Source organism: Phalaenopsis equestris, unplaced genomic scaffold, assembly GCF_001263595.1.
Source record: "Phalaenopsis equestris unplaced genomic scaffold, ASM126359v1 Scaffold235151, whole genome shotgun sequence".
Taxonomy (NCBI): Eukaryota; Viridiplantae; Streptophyta; class Magnoliopsida; order Asparagales; family Orchidaceae; genus Phalaenopsis; species Phalaenopsis equestris.
Genome location: NW_018253037.1, coordinates 118,345 through 136,421, shown reverse-complemented (window position 1 = coordinate 136,421; position 18,077 = coordinate 118,345). Strand labels below are relative to the sequence as shown.

The 18,077-nt window shown below is 36.9% G+C and overlaps 1 protein-coding gene across 2 annotated transcripts in view; it reads right to left on the bottom strand.

The window, feature by feature from the left end:
- The window catches only part of LOC110039087 (serine/threonine protein phosphatase 2A 55 kDa regulatory subunit B beta isoform-like), a 75,301-nt gene that overhangs the window by 47,957 nt on the left and 9,267 nt on the right, over positions 1-18,077 (bottom strand). The window contains exons 3-5 of one of the 2 annotated variants that reach the window (XM_020744040.1): positions 17,920-18,015; positions 17,704-17,823; positions 38-241 (exon numbers count right to left, since the gene is read on the bottom strand). In XM_020744040.1, coding sequence (XP_020599699.1) covers positions 38-241; positions 17,704-17,823; positions 17,920-18,015 — 420 coding nt within the window. Of the gene's footprint in view, positions 1-34; positions 242-17,703; positions 17,824-17,919; positions 18,016-18,077 lie in introns of both variants that reach the window. The other variant, XM_020744039.1, reaches the window with a different exon arrangement.

Below are 18,077 nucleotides of genomic sequence, written 5' to 3'. Positions count from 1 at the left end.
AAAATGCATTTATTCAATAAGGGCTGAGTACGACTACCACAGGAAGACGCAAAGTTGGACACCCTCCAAAGGGAAAGTTGATGCCAAGGCTAACACCCTTATATGGAACTTCAGAACAAACACCATTTGGGAGGTACACCTTTGGACTAGCTGTATTTGAGCTAGAAATGTTACCATTTCCAGCAGCTTGTGAAGGATTCACATTCATCTCAAAAATTTTCTTGACTTTCTTCTCTTGCACCTACATGGCAAAAGGACATTATATCTATAAATACCAGAGATAAAATGAATCTAAAGTGCAAGGGAATCAGCTTTCAACAAGCAAAAAAAGCTAAAAAGTGACCCATAACTGTTTAAGCTAAAATGCCAAAAGAATATGTTTCCATCCTAATATAAAAGAGAGTAAAGCCCACTTGAATTGCATGTAACCTAAAACAAAAATACAGCTCAATATTAAAAATTGGATGTTGGAGATAACATAGGGGGGAGGATTTATTGATGTTAAGTGAGATTTGAACAAAGATCCAAGGCGACAATTCTCAAAGATCTTTACCAACTGAACCAGTTAGCACCAACATCAACACTCCCAAAATATGAATCATGATGTAATGCAGAATTTTCGAGGTTCCCCTGGTCTAGATCCTGCGGCTCTTCCAGGCTGTAATTCTTTTGTCATTATATTTTTGTCCCTCCATACCGTTCTTGCAACTCCTCTATTTGCAGCTGGGGCAACTTTCTTTCCTTCGATTTGCAGCTGCATGTTTGAGAAAGTTTAATTTCAAAAATGGCTGCAAGTCCTTTGGTCATGTCCTGTAGAAATTCCATGGATGGGTTTTTTTTTTCCTGGTTCTTTTGATAATACCGGTGATTATAAATACAGAGCTATGACAAATGTGAACAGGACAACCCGTTATTACTAAAAAAAAATTGCTTTGAGAGTGCAAATTCATTCCCTTTGAGAGTAAATTCTGTATTCAAGTGTGATTTAAAATACCTAAAGAGGCTATCTCATGTAAAAGAACTTGGCTTAACATTTTTATTAGACCTTTTTTTAATTTACATCGAAGTCAATAAAATAATGTTTTAAGAGTAATAGCTGTTTCCCTCAACACTTAAAAATTTGTTTTCACATCAATCTATCTTGTTTGATAGATCTGCATTAGATTCTAAATAACCTCTTCAATTTTGGTAACAAAAATTAAGATTATGGTATACTATCAACTAGAAGTAGGACACAATATTAGGTTAACTAACAAATTAACATTAAAGAAGCAATTTGAATAAAATCAGTTTAATTATGGTAATTGATAATTTCAACAGAACCATGGAGTCTGAATAATATTCCTTTATTTGATAGAAAAGATAATTCTAAGAGGCTTTCAAATTAGCTGGATATAATAAAGGAATTTCTTGAAATGTATATTATGCATGATTTTCAAAGGATTTAAATTGTTAAAACAAAGTTTGATGAATTTACCAAAACAGTGATGCAGGTAAATTGAAACCAACTTTGGTTAATATGAAACATAACATTAAAGAAAAGTATTTGGAATTCATCTATCATAGCGATAGAATGCATAACCTATTCTGGAACATTAAATTAATTAAGTTACAATTCTTCAAATATAACCGATGCAGCTAAGTTATACAAAAGGGTTTAAGAGATTGAAAATTATCCATCCTCCAATTAGGAATAATTAGATCTACTTAAAATTTTAAAGAAAAAATCTACTCTGCCTAGCCTAAAATTTTCAAACATAAATCTGCATGAATAATATATATGGTCAAATGATGTAAAATGGATACAATTAAGAAAACCATAATTCATTAATATTCTTAAAAACAGAATTAGAGGAATAAAAAAATTTACAACTGCATAATAATTCTAACTAAGATATTGTACATCAAGCTAAACTAGAAGTTCCATTTGATAAGAATTTGTATGGTTGCATAATGATGTAAGGAAATGCACTAAAACCGTCAATATAATCTACACTAGAACCTTCATACACCTAAACTAAAAAATGAACAAGAGTCAAAAACCAAATCATAAACTAAATTGGACTATAAGATTGAAAGATTGAATTTGAATCTAACCAATCTAACCAAAAAAAAAAAAAGAGTAAATATCCATGCCTAACATTGAAACTGAACGAATCATAGATGTTGAAATTAAAATAATTTTGCGAACTGATAATATAACACCTAATGAATAATATATTGAAAGTATCCTTATGCTGATACATCAAATAGATATTGATTGATTTTTATTCTTAAATTGTTGACTTAGAATTTCATAAAAAGAACCTTATCCTTGGTTAAAATTGTGCAATACAAGGTGAGTCTTGAGGCGCACCTTAAATGCTTTTTAAAAAAAATCCTAATGAAGCTTATGGCTCATTGTCCAAGGGTGCATGCCTCGCCACAGAAAAAGACTTAAATGTATAAGGCAATCTGGAACTTTTTTTAACAAAACTAAAATTAATATCAATATTCCTCACCTATTAACATACCTCACACACTAAATAATAAGAAATAAAAAGAAAATGCTTTCATATAAATTAATATAGTAATTCTATCCAGCAACATAATTATTCTTTTTATTAATATTTTTATGGATGTTTACTCAATAAAGAATATAAGATAAATGAAATTAAAGATAATAGAATGGGAGAATATACATATGACTAAAGAAAAGATGCGATATAAATAATATATTATTTGGATAACTATAATGAAAATCAATTGGGTGATAAAAACCGTAAGGACTATAAAATTTAGATATTGATAATTTGATATATTCTTATTTAATTGGAGGCCGTATGAGTGGGAGAGAAAGACTTATGTTAAAAATTTTTCAATTGTTATGTTTTGAGGTTTTAGCATTTTTTTTTTTTTTATAGATCGACTATTTTTTATTGTTTAATGTTCGTATAAATCATTTATTTCATAATTTGATGTTAGGATAATAACATGTTGCTTCTAATTTCAGGTATTTTACTATTTTTTACTTAGGATGTCATTAATTTATTGTTTAATGTCCTACAAAGCTACGACAACAACAACAACAACAACATAGCCTTAATCCCACTACATAGGGTCGGCTACATGAATCATTTTCTCCATTGCATACTATTTAGTGTCATGTATAACTAAATGTGCTAATATATTATTTGGTACTTCACACCTTATAGTTTATACATTTTTTATTAATTTAAGCATATTTTTAAGTTTGAGGCTTACGTCTTAAAACGTCTCGAGGCTTATGCTTCGCCTCATAAATAAAAAATATCATAGCACCTAATTGTGCAATTTTAAACTTTGAACCTTATTCAACATGTTAAATAGAACTAACACCCCCATGAATTTATTCATGTTGGCTATCTTGAATTAAAAATGATCTTTAATACTCCATATTCCTGGTTGAATCAAAATTTTATTCACTGCATTTTTCTTTGAAACATTATGGCTTGTTTTCTTTAAAGAGGTTGTCAACAACAATTTTCATATATATACTTGCTAAAATAAAATTTTATTGATAGGAAGAAGATACAAAGATTTTAGTGAGCGGGTGCTAAGAACCTACTCACAAGACATACAAGACTCAAAAGGTAACCAAAAAGTACAAGTTTACCCAAAAAAAAAAAATGCTAGACAAATTCCCAAAAAGATAAAAACAGTCTGCAGGCTTCTCGGAAGAATGCTTCAAGTTTGGGACAGAAATCCACGAGAGAGCTTAATCATGATGAGTGGACTTTCCTCTCTCCCTAGTTCTAGTTCTAGAAAGGGAGTCGAGCACCAAACTGTGAAGAGGGCTTCCACCCGAAACTAGCAAAACATCCTCCTATAAATTCCTGAGTTCATTTTGTTCCTTTTTTTCTTCTTTCTGGTTTTGCAAACTTGTCAATCATCTTCCGAGGGTTGTCCCAACTTACCACTGAGTTGTTCATCAAAAGGATCAGCTTCTACCTGTTGCAAAACTTGAACTTGGCACTCCGACAAGGTATGAGGACCCTCAACATCAGCAATAATTGTTTTTATAGCATATGGAGCATTATCTGGCACCAAAATGAGAGTATCCTCGTTTTCAGTAACATGGGGGGCTGAGGTAGTGAGGGGTGCTCCTCTGGGGCAAATTTAGTGGCAATATCCTCTCTAGTTGCAGTTTCCACCATTTCAGCAGGTACAATAGGTGTTTCTTGAGTAGTTAGGTGAGGCACTTGAAGTTGGGATCTCAAATTAAGATGGAGAATAAAATATTTTTCAAGTGTGTGTCCAAACATCTTACAATGGGTGCAATAGTACGGTCTTTATTCTATGACAATCTGTTGTCAATACCCATTATGTGCAGTGTCAAGTCAATTTTTTCAATGTCAGATAAAGTGATATCTCTCTCCACAATGATTCTGACAACAGAAGGCCTGGTGAATTTAAATGTGGGTACATCTAATTTCATTGGTCTCTCAAGCATGACCACAATAGAATAAAGAACCTGATGGTTGAAAAGATGCAACTTAAGCCTAGGTAACTTAAACCATATTGGTATTGTAGGTGGTTCTTGGTTAGTATCAAATTCAGGAGACAGCTTAAGCAACTTCCTAGTTTTCCTAAAATGGTGAGGAATTTCCTGAAAAAATCCTATCATAGTCTTGTTTATAGTCAAATGTATCATCACATGTCTCCCATCAAAGAGACCCACCTTCCATTGTCCTACAAGTTTAAGATCCTCAAAAGCTTTGTGAATAACCTCCATTTTGGGATGTCCCAACGAAAATTTCCCAATGAGTGCAATATCACAAGAAACTTAGCATACCTGCAATAAAACATGAAAATACATTTCTTTAAAATGTAATATCACAAAATATAATCCTTAAATAAATATGCAAAATTAAAAATTTTTTTGAAGTATCAAAATCTCTCAAACTTAACTGTTACTTGTCTTGAAGTAACTCTTTTATAACATAAAAAATACAACTTAAGGTAGTGAGCATCACTTAAAAAACTTCTATAGTTTTTGTTTTATAAAGACAATAGTAAGACTTCAGAAATAATTTAAATAACTTAAGTTCAAACTAAAAATATAAGAATATCTAGCGTGAATTTGAATTTTTTTACCAGAGTAGAGACTTCGAGGTCTGCAAAAATAAGAGTGGTCTTACCACCCTTCCTACATGCCCTCTTAACAAAAGGACAGTAAGCTTTCCCTTCAAGATAATCATGACAGATCTGAGGAAACACCACATGCTCGACAGCCTTCTCAAAGTCTAGACCCTTACCAAGCGCCTCAACAAAAGATTCTTTGCCTAGATACTAATTTGAGCGAGGAACAGTAGCAATCAAAGCAGAAGACAAAAAATGGAGAAAGAATGCCGCAGGGGTAGACGTTTTAAAATAGAGCTGTTGTGTCGAATAAGAGGATGAAAGAGCAGACTGCGGGTGCAATCTACGTCAAAATCGATCAAATCTTGCGTGCGGCTTTAGCGATGACAGAAGTCTTTCACGTGGTCAGACGAGTCGGTATCGAAGGAGAGGAAGAAGGCAAGGCTCTGTGAAATAGAACCTTCGTGCGTGAGCTAGGGCGGCGACGAACCTGCTACAACGCTCCCCTCCCTTCTTCTTCGAGCAAGACGAGGCTTCGTGCGAGAGCTAGGGTGGCGACAAACCTGCTACAACGCTCCCCTTCCCTTCGAGTATAACGAGGCGATGATGTGGCGAACAGGCTTCGTTCTCGTTCCGGCGTGAAGATATCAAGGGCAACTCGAGTCGCTTATTTTTTTTATTTTTTTTATTTTTTATTTTTTTTTATAACAGAGCAGCTCGTGGCTCCCTACGCGTTAATAAAAATAGAAGTTACAAATTAGAGAAAAAATGGATCTCCAACTAAAAAGCAAAAAAAAACAAAGAGGACCTAGAGGTTCCATTGTCCACATAACAACGCCACACAAAAAAGAAGAAAAGGAAAACTAAAAGGTATAGAAAACCCAAAAATACATGTATCCCAAAAAGTATACCAAGCAAAAAAAGTATACCCAAAATTACATGTACACAGAAAAACAGCATTAGTTGAAGAGACCAAATAAGAAACAAACTGCGTCCGACGGAGTAAGCAAAAGCTAGAGCAACGAACAATCCCCCGAGGACTCCCAAGGCTCGCAAAAATTCCTGCAGAAAAACAAGCACCACACACTCCATCCAAAGATGCGTAAGGTCATAATAAATATAGAGTTTTGCAGGAAATCTCCCAAAACCAATACAAAGAATCCAACCACATGCCTCAGCAAGTCCTCCATGCCCCAACTCCCAGAAGTTGATCAAGAGAAATAATTAACCATAGAACATATGGCAGGAAGCCCCAACCGAAACCCAATCCTCAACAGCAAGCCATATATTGATGACTAAAAAAAGAAAATCTCATGCCATGCAAGCCAAAACTTTAAAACCGAAGAAACACATCACCAGCGAATATAACGTAAGACAAAAATCAAGAGAAGCTAAAATGTTAACCCAACTAAAATCTGATATATGGAGTTTCAAGTAGGTCCCCATTAAGAAGAATATGAAGCTGTGGAAGAGTAAAGGTCCCACTTATAACATCATTAGCGTCTCTGCCCGTACGGGCTAACCAGTTCGAAGGAGAGTTGACTTCTCTATAAATGTAGGATATTTATATATTCAAGTTATATCTATGTATAGTATCCCAAATTGTATTCACAGTATAAATCAAATCCCACCAAGGCGTAGAAGCACTTGAGAACACATCGATAAGGATTTGAGAATCTGTCTCAAAAATAATATTGTAAATTTTGAGGCGAATTACAACCTGTAAAGCCAATAGAAAACCCCGATGAGGCCATTATTGGAGAAGTGAAGAAAAACAAACATTGCCCATAGTGGTTTCGAAGAAACCACTCCCCCCCCATATATATATATATATACAAGGATGGCGTCGGCGGCGGGTATATATATATATATATTCCCCTCATTATTTATGAGGTCTCAGCAAGAAGCCATATAATTATTATTATAAATATTTACTAAAATGCACAATTGCTTAAACAAATTCATTCAAGGGCATTCGAATTAGAATTCCTAGAATATTCTAATATTACCCTAATTTTTATGTATCAAATATGGCTTTAAATCATGAGCCATCAATTAACTCATTGCTTTTTCTCATTTTTCACCACCTCCTTTCACATCAAATAAATGATGTGTGAATTTCCTAAATAACATTATCAATCTTATTTCACAAAGAAATTATTGGTGAAAAAATCATGTTCATTATTAACGGTAGCTATCAACAATATCTTTTGAAGGTAGAAAGAAAAGTTTACTTGTGAACGATCATGGATTTTTTCATAGGAAAAGTGGCAACCATACCCATATATGTTGGAATAATATCAACTAAAGAATTCATCAAAGCCTTTTTTTTTTCAAGCTAGCATAATTAATGTGCTACGGGGCAATAGCAGGTTCATTTGCATTTTGTAGCTCTTCATTGTGGGCTTGTTGCAGCTCCGCTGATTTTTACTCTGTGATTCCTCCATTTTGGATTTTTGCCTTCCTATGATTGTTCTACATTTTCCCATGTGTGGTTCTTATGACTTAGAGGGTTCCTCTATTTGCGGCTTATGTGGTTTCCTTTGTAGCTATATTTGCAAGATGATTGCGACTATTTGGTGACTTGTTTTAAGAAGTGGCTAAGGGTCTATTGATTCAATCCTATGGCAGTTCTTTCCACAAATAAATTCTTTTTTATTCATTTGATATACAATAGGGATTATAAATAGAGAGTTATGACGTGTAAATAACATGATATATGGGTGATGAAAAATCTCTTGAGATATATAAATCCTTCTCCTTTTGTGATTCAATCAAATGAGAAAACTTAAATTCCAGGAGATGACATCCAGACAAGAATGAAGCTTGTATTTCAATGACCTATCTACAACAGACCAATTCCATTATTGGTTGAAAGCACGAATGAATTTCGTCAATTTTTCAATAGATTCATTTTTTCTTTTGCATTAAAATTCAATAATGCGAGCAATTTTTACGCCCCTTAACTTCTGCATAATTTTGACGCCCCTTAACTTCTGCATCTTTAATTTTGAGTAGGTCATAAATATTTCATCTGCATAGAGTTCTGTCATTTGCAACTTTCTTGTAAGTGAAAAATTGTTTTGAAATTAATATTGCTTGTTTCCCATAAAACCTGTATTTTTTTTTTTTTCATTATTTGGCTACAATTAAATCATTATTGCATGCTAGACTTGAATTAAAATCCTAGACGCTAGAGTATTACCATATTAAAATGTTTGCAAAACAGTCCATGAATAAAAATCAACTATATATCATGCTACTATGACATTCAAATTTTTTTATCTTTCAAAACACTAATTTTTGTTACATATATGGTGCACATCAACAATGAGTCGGCGTGGATCTCGAGGACACCTAAGCGGAAGGAGAGAAGAGAGGCGCGACTCACCGGAGCCGATCGGAAACAGCCCAAAATCATCAAAACGTGCCAAACCACTCCCGCATAAGGAATAGAAAACCAAAGGCGTATCATCCCAAGAAGACTAACCAAAATCATATCTGCCTGGACAAAGGAATCATTTGCCTCCCGACCTAGCAGCCGTCCAGCCGCACTAACAGGATTCATAGTTTGCTATTATGCATTGGACCAAAGTGCCCGTGTCGTATCTATGTACCCTAGGGCTACAGCATGTAAATATCTACCAAATTAGCCCTATAAATAACGGGTTGCCTCAATAATAAGACAATTTTTACAACTCATTATTGTGCTATTGCCCTCTTTCTCCCTCTCTCTCCTCCTCATCTAGTGCTCTATTCCCAAAGTGTATCTCCCGAATAGATTCAAATTGAACATCCTAAAAGATATGGTGAGCATGGAGTCATACTGTCAGCTAGAAAGGAGCACAGCGATCCCAAAGAGGGCAAACAAAGGAAAGGGCAGTACCCAGCGTGGACGCCCACAAGAGGATATCGAAGAAAGGATGGAAAGAGGAATGCACAAAATGAGAGCTCAGATCATGGAACAAATGACGGGTCAAATCACTGAAATTTTAAGGACCATCACTGCTTTAGAGAGGAACCATGCCCCACAAGGGCAAAACTAGCCACAAGAGGTGGCCCCAGCACACGCAACGGCAAAGCGGGACGCGGCCCAAAAGGAGTCGATGACTCAGTATCAGGATAGCACAGGGTCCGCCCAGATAGAAAGGCAGCGTGCTGGCTCACAGGCATAAGGGGTAGGTTCAACCATAGCGATCACCACGTAGCATTCAAGACGGTCATATGTTTGCTCAAGATCTCAGACACGTTCAAGTGTCGTCTGTTTTTCACCATCTTAAGGTCGTCACCCTTGAAGTGGTTCCACGCCTTTCCAACAGAGAGCATCGACAATTTTGTTGACTTTAAAAGATTGTTCCTGGCACAATTTATTAGCGCTCAGCGGCCTACAAAGAGCCTAGTCATTGTGGCAGCTTAAACAAGGCGAACATGAGAGTCTGCACGGATTCATAGGACGCTTCCAGAGAGAAATGTTGGAAGTAAAAGATCTCAAAGTCGACACCACCACAAGCATCTTGATGCAAGCCCTAAGAGTATCAATGGCAAAAGTAGTGGATGCCATCGAGAACAAAGACTACATCAAGGAGCCCACCCCAATGAGAGCTAAAGGTTTTCTTCGGGATGCTAGGAAGTATTGCAAATACCAGTGTGACCATGGCCATGACACCAAAGAATGCAGACACCTCTGGCGTCTAATCGAAGAGCTGGTCAAAGCGAGAAATTAAATGAGTTTGTGGCTCAGTGACTTCCTGTTCAGAGAAAAGGGAAAGCACCATCAATAGAGGTTCACCCGGACCTATCTGAACAAATGTCATCCACATCGTCGGGGTAGTTTGAGAGATCCTTGGGGAGTAGGTCCCCTTTTGAAGATTCCCTAAGAGAGCCCCTATTAGAGAAGTTCCCTTGCGAGCTCATATTTGTACTCGTCTTTTAATAAAATGTTCTTTCTTTTCTATGTTATTCAAATCTATTATTATTGTTTCTTTCTCTTCGATGTCATGTGAAGTCGATGAATGTCATGAAGTCCTACAGTCTTGGCACCAAGATCGTTGAGGATTCAACAAACACAGCGGGTCGTGGAACCAAGATCGTATGAATCGACCTAATAAAACAATACCTCCAGCCTTAGGACCAAGCTCGTCTGACTGAGGATTCAACAAACATAGCGGGTCGTAGCGCCAAGACAGCTCGACTGAGGGTTCAACAAGCATGGTGGGTCACGGCTACAAGATTACTAAACATGGCCTAGTAAAACAAGACCTCCATCTTGGCACCCAGATCGCCAAGCGAAGGATTAACCAAACATGACGTGTCGCAACGCCGAGATCGCCCAACCCGACTTAGTAGGGCAAGACCTCCGGCGTTGGCGACAAGGTCGCCCGGCTGAGGATTCAACGAACACGGCGATTTGCGACGCCACGGTTGACCGCTCAAGTGAAAAACTATCAAACAATAAATGACAAAGGAAGCGCGGCTACTTCAGACAAGGCAATAAATGAGGAGCAGGATATTTCCTAACAAAAACGTGACTCCCACAAGAATTAAGATAGAAGGAACCGTCAAATTATCTCGCCCCAAAAAAGAAATATACAATCCCTAATCCATTATATCCACATCACTTGTATACAACGTTTACAAAAAATAAATAAATAAACTCCAAGGAGCAGATTAAAAGAGCCCCGCTCAGCTTATTTATCATCCCCGAATAATCCCTCAAAACCGAAAAAATAGATTTGCAAATTCTCGATGGTCGGAACATTTCGGGTCGACCAAACCCGACTTTATAAATCGACCGACAGCCGTCAAGACCGTTACGTGAAGGTGCTCGTCCAAAAGCTTCATCTATCGCAGGTGGGACAGAAGCAGAGAGAAGAGTTCCTCCTCACAACCGACATCAACTCCTTCAGATGAAGGCTCTCTTTATTGGCAATTGAAAGCAGCTCGAAAGTCAGTAGCAACACAGTATTAGCAATGGCAAGGTCCCTCTTGGCTGCCCCTACCACTTCTCCAACTCCCTAACTAACACTACCGAAGTTTTGGCACGTCTCGCAGCTGAAGCACACTTGTCCTTTGCGAGATACAGGGCCCGCAACTAAAGGTATGACCTCTCACACTCTTCCAAAAAATGCTCATCGGCCTTCTAGGCACCTTGGCCCGATCCAATCCCCATAAGAACTTTGCAAAAGTGAGCGACCAGACAGCCTCCAAAAGAGCGGAGGGATAAGCTTCAGCAGAAGGGGAGTCGGAATACCAATCGAGTGAATGGTCGATGGTGGCAAACCGACAATCAGGGAACACCGAATCTTCACCACGGGATCTTGAGAAGAGGCCCGATTCGAGGGAAAACCCCTCCTTGCCGACACAATCATAGGAAATTGGGAGGTTTTCCCGACGATAACAGAACCAATTTCAAAATCAGTCTTTCTGACCTCCATAGAAGTTGTCGACGGATAATTTTCCTCCCTGGTAGAATGATCACGAATTGGGGCACCTCCACGACAGGAAGTTGTGGTCATAAAATGAATCATGCGAGTCAGAACCTCGTAACAGCTAATTATGGGGGTCCTGCCGCCAAACTAAAACCCTCCAAACCAAAAACCAAACCAATGAAGCTATCCATAAAAAAAACGTACCTGGCAAAAATATTGTTGTCTACCGTTGTTACTCTCCGCCAAGTATCACTACAGGTAATATGCAAGAGCGCTCCCAATGATTGAGAGACTTCCATCTCATCAGAAATAGCAAACATTTTTGTTGTCATCCAACCCACTATCTCTGGAAACAGGACCCGATTCACGGTCACCAGATCGATGTACTGAGGAATTGAGATCAATTGACCCACATCTCCGACCCACTCGATCGGCGGATGCTCAACACCCCTTCTCTTCTGGAAAGGAATGTTGGATGGGGTCGTCTCGATCCCCCAACCCTCGATAGAGGAGGTTATAAGGAACTAGTGCCTCCAGATCTTCATCGGGTGCGGGAAACTGACAAACCAGAATTGACCTGTTGCTACAAAGTGAACATTGTTATTAGACTCGACACACCGAGAAGATGCGACTGAACTCGTCAACAGACAAAGGAATCCCCTGCCGACAGCAGAACACAATGAAGGCCACAATTATCCCAAAAAAATTGAACTTAAAATGTGCCCAAACAATCCCAAAACGGTTAAGGACTAATTAAAGTTCATGGCATAAAGGCAGCCGCAGCCCAAGACGGAGTTGGCCTTAATAAATTAACAGATTGCCACCATAGTTACCAGTTGTCATTTCATCCAGTCAAGCGGCCTGCAGCTTAACAGTAGAATGAAATACAAAAGTCTCATTGGCAATACCAACATCGAAAGGCAATAGCAGGGAACACTTGATTCAAATTACCTGGCTAAAGATGTGAGGTCTTCTCGGAGATATATAAAAATGATTGATAAAGCAGTAACGAGTGGAAAGCAAATGACAGACCGATGACACTAAAAAAGGAAACCCTGAAGACGCATACATGGGACACTCGATACCCAATTATAATAATCTAACGGGAAATGAAACGTCGTGCACAAGAATCGAGGAGATTATCATGTCAAACACAAACATCAATAATTATAAAAATAAGTAATATTATTCTCCGTAGGAACCATGATTACATAAAGATTCAATTTGAAAGAAGATATTTTACAAGCGGATCCTCGGTAGCCTCGGTCGGGACTAGACTCCTGACATGCCTCTTGTACAAAGTTCGACCTCCAAAATTAAATTGAGTCGCTCAGTCGTCCTCGAAACAGAATCTCATAAAAAACGCGTCCTCCCGGACCTCGATCACCTCACGGCGGAGGTCAACTACTTCTCACTGCGTCACTTCCAGCCCAGCTTGCAAATCCTGGGTAGAAGTCACCCTCATTTCCAACAGTCGGCGCACGGAAGTCCCGGTAGACAACCAAGACGACTAACAACATCTCCCTCACAGGCAACTAGATCACGCGAAGTTGAAGCCATGCTAATGATCAAATCGCCGCTCCTAACAGCCCCTGAAAGACGCCCAGCGTAAAGAACCCCGTATGTGGGAAGGAAGATCGTTGACATGCATCCTCTATTAGGGAAGGAAAGGAGGTAAAAATAATCTTACCAAAAATCTGATTCACCTCAGACCAAGTCCTACCTCCTGCATCGCGGAACGGCAAATCTTCCACAGATGGTTGCCTCCGTCGATTTCTAGGTCATCCGAAAAGAGAAGAACACTAGTGTGAATCCGCGGGAAGTAAGTCATTGATGGAACTCCCACCGACGAGACCGACAACGGATCCCCCGACTTGTCGTCAATCTTGAAAGGGGACATCCTCAACATGTCGAGGATCAAATCTGATGATTCCCCCGTCCTCGTTTCTTCAGTTGATTTTATCTTTTTATCGACTTCCACTTCGACGTGTCACCCGAGGGACGACGCGATCTAATCCCAAGAGCAACCAACACTCTGGTCATATCGGCAGATTGCAATCCGGAATTAGACTTTTTCACCACGAAACTACGGGCAAAAGCACAAAAGCTTAGAAAGCAAAAACAAATCCACAACGATGAAACCACATCTCATAGATTTGTATTTGATGATCGCGGGCTAGGAAATCTAGGGCATTTATTTATAGCATTAAATAGTTGTTGAAAGATTCACCTGCACTAAAAATTTTCTTGTCCTTATTGCAGTCATCGCTATCAAGGAGTAAGAAAATTTGGTAACTTTAAGACGTACATCAAGAATGAGTAAATGTGGATCTTGAGAACGCCCAAGGGGGAGAGGGAAGAGAGGTGTGACCCACCGGAGTCTATCGGGGACAACCCAAGATCTTCAAAACGTATCAAACCAATCTCGCATAGGGAATAGAAAACCAAATACGTATCATCTCAAGAAGGCTCACCAAAATCATATCCGTCTGGACAAAGAAATCGCTTACCGCCTGGCCTAGCAGTCTCTCAGCCACACTCACAAAATTCATAGTTCATTATTATACATCGGACCAAAGTGCCCCGATTTATCTACGTAACTTAAGGGTACAGTATGTAAATATCTACCAAACTAGCCCTATGAATAACGTGTTGCCTCAATGATAAGACAATTTTTACGATTCATTACTATGTTATTGCCCTCTTTCTCCCTCTCTCTCCTCGTCTAGCGCTCTAATCCTTAGGCGTGTCTCCCGAATAGATTCTGATTCAACACATGGTTAGTCGATTATTTTTTTTTCCGTATATTAACATGATATTGGTTGTTTAGTTTTTAGACCTAAAAAGGCCATTGCCTAGATTAATAAGAAAGTGTTGTGTGGGCAAAAGTGTCGTCTTTAGTATCAAGTTTTTTCTCTTCAGTTGAGTGTTTTCATGCTAAGGCAAGCTTGTAATGATAAAGCCATGCCCTTCCCGTAAATTTCATCTTCCCTTGGAGAATGGAACTAAGTTATTTTTAAAAAATTACCTACAAAATTCCAACATGTTATCGTTCCCGATTTCCTTCTGATTCACACCAAATGGGTCTACCAAACTAAAGAAGTGAAAGCTTCCAGTTTTTGGACTATTTTGTTATAATGCCCTGATTAATTCATATTACAATAGAATCTTTGTTGCAGCAAAAAAATGGTAAAATTAAAATTGTTGTTCCTGAATTTGATTGATGTTTGCCACCCAAACTTTGGAGAAGCCAAGCAAAATGTTAGTAGTTAAACATGGCTCCCCAGATAAACCATTGATTTGGTTGGTCTATTTTCACTTTCCTTTATTCATAAACTCCTCTTTAATTTGCAAACATTTATTTGCCTTCTTGTTCTCAGCCAATTAGAGTCATCTGAATTTTCAACAAGGCAGCTTGAATCTCACTATCTCAAGTTTGAAACAATGATTCTTAAAAAAAATCAATTTAAAGTTATGTTGTCATCATTTCAAGGATCAGGGTCTCACCATTTTCCAATTTTCTTAACACTGGTAAACTCTACAATTTCCAACATTTAATATGATGGTACGAATACAAGATTTATAGTAGTTTGCTATAAATATCTAACTGTATGATTTCCATGGCTAGTTTTAATGACTTCCTTCTAAATAAGGCATTTTAGACTCCAGCTATTTTTTGCAACTAGCCATCGTTACACCTGGTTTGAAATAATTGCTCTTTCAGCATCCATGTATTACACATGACATTTAATATCTTTTGAACATTGTAAAAAAGATCGGAACAACAACTAGAAATGTGCTTAGAGCCCGCCTGAATCTAAATAAATAATATGAATGAACCCCTAGCATCTTAGTCATAGATTACCATAAAAGGGACATTTGTTCTTTAATTTTAGGGAATCTGCCCTAGAAGGATACATACGATATAACAGCAGGATGGCTTACCCAATTGAAAAGGAGAAAGGTATAATCTTCCTTTCACTTGACTTAAGAAGCTTGTTAGCTTCAAATGAGAGACAACTAAAATGTGTCATCCTAGAGTAAAGATCCTGATTTTTTTGAAAAATTTGTTTAAGTAGCACACAATTTTTATGTATTTACATGTTTCACACCTAAACTTTCATATTTATTCATATTTACATACATAGTACTTTGATGTTTTAAACATATACATGAAAAGCTGTATTTCACTTCTAAAAAGTGGTAATGGTGTTATTTTTTATGTGATATTAAAGATCTGAGTGCTATTTATGTAAATATGAAAGTTTAGCTGTGAGATATGTAAATACATAAGAATTGGGTTCTACGTGTATGTAAATGCCACTTCCTTTTTTATTGTTTGGTGTGCAGTACCACTAACAAAGATTGTAATTAGCTTTCAAACCGTTTAATCTGTGAGATAACAAAAATCACGTTCAGACTGAAGGTAAATGCATCATCATTACTATTTCAAACAAGTTACAGAGATAGCTGAAATCAGCTTAAGAAAATTTTAAAAAAACATTATCCTAAAAATTCATTTTGATAAAACCTGCATAGATTAAGGAAAATCGGGCAAAAGTTAATCATGCTTAGCCCAACAGTTCTATGAACATTGAATCAACATTTAAATGCATGATGTAAATGCGTAGGACTGCACTCAGATATTAGAAGCAACAAGCTAATGCTACAAGAAATATGGAAATTAACAAAAAAAATCTGCAAAAAGACTGATATGCTTATTGGTTGATATTGAGTGGGGCTAAGTAAGTTAGTCGTAACTCAAAATCTAATATTTCAGTCTCAACTCAACTTCCAATTGAACCAAAATTGATTAATATACAATCTCAAATAAAAATTAAGAAAAAATCAAAATGATAAATCCATATCAGGTTGAAAGTTGACTCAGAATTACTTTCGTATGTATAAACTTTAAAACTCAATATTATTTAAATGTATGGAAATGCAATTAGTATTAGTAGTGAGGTTCTATAAATAATTTAAAAGGTATGTGCATGTGTGAAACATCATTTTATAAAAATAGTGTACGAGTGTGTGTATTGATGTGGAGGCACATGTATACGTGAGTGCATAAGTTTATTATGAGTTGAATCAAACAAATTTATAATGATTCATGCTCAAAAAAAAGTGATTAGATTTCAATTTTAATTTTGATTAAAATTCTAGCAAATAAAAATCGAGTGACTTGGGCTTCAATTTAAATTGAATCAACTCTGCCTAGTGTAAAGCCCATGAAAACAAATGCTAAGCTAACAACTGATTCAACAATGGATAATGGCATCAAGACATCTCCTCCATGAATTAAAAGCATAAAGCTCAAACATCCAACAGTTAAAATAGGCGTGAACCATCAATAAAAAAAAACAACTAAAAATGCTCAAGATGAAAAAACTTGGCCACAAAACCATATAAAAACCAGCCTAACCATTATCATGATAATAATGGTGGTGCTGATAATAATTGAGCATATAACCTCAAACAGTAAATAAGCACAAGAAGAGAGAGAGAGAGAGAGAGAGAGAGAGAAATATAAAAGAAATGAGTTCTTTTCCAAAGCGACCAATAATATATTTAACTATATTTTATTTAAAGACTACCACTAAAGATATTTTAAAAAATAAAGAAAATGCTTAATGAAAGAAAATCCCTTAACATGCAACAGACAGACAAGTTCTGGTGCACAAATCCATCCATCCATCATGCATTCATATACAGATACAATAAGATAATATTTTCAAACCTTTATCTCAGTAAGTGGGGTGGGTTGGCTACATGAATCCTTTTTCTACATTGTGCCTACTGAGTGTCATATTTTAATTTAATTATAATAAATTAAGATCATTTTTATACATGCCCAAGTCTTTTAGGTCTACCTCTACCTTTCTTAACATAAGCCAAATCTATAACATCTAGACTCTTAACACGGTCATCAGACGGTCGACGTTTGAGGTGACCGAACCATCAATAAGAGATTCATTATGATGATAGAAATAATTTTATCATGGCAACTGATAGAAGAAATAGGATTATTCACTAATAACTATGCTTTACAAAAAAAGCTATAGTCACTGCAGAAGCAGAAACACGTTTGTATGAAAACACCTCACTGAGAACAAAAATACCCTAAAAATATAGCCGAGAAAAGCAGAAGCAAATTACAGGAGTGAGAATTTACCTTCCAAAACTTTATTGTTTTGTCATTAGTTGATAGGAGAAACAACGCACCATTAGAGGTTTGGCACCATCTGATTTTGTTGATTTTCTCTTCTATTTCCAAGCTTTTAAGGTAGTCAAACTGAGCACCCCAAAAAAAAATGAAAAAAATATATATATATGGACAAAAAGAACTGTTGAACGAATCTACTTTATTGAGTTTAGCCAAGATAAACACCTCAGGTTCATGACTCTGAAATTCTGTTTTGTATCGAAATTCAGGATGCCTTGTAATTACATAATCTTGCCTCTCAAGATCCCTTCTAGAAGCATGCTGCAAAATACATAAAGAATGGAGAATAAAGCTGCTGAAATAACTAAAAAATAGCAGAAGTA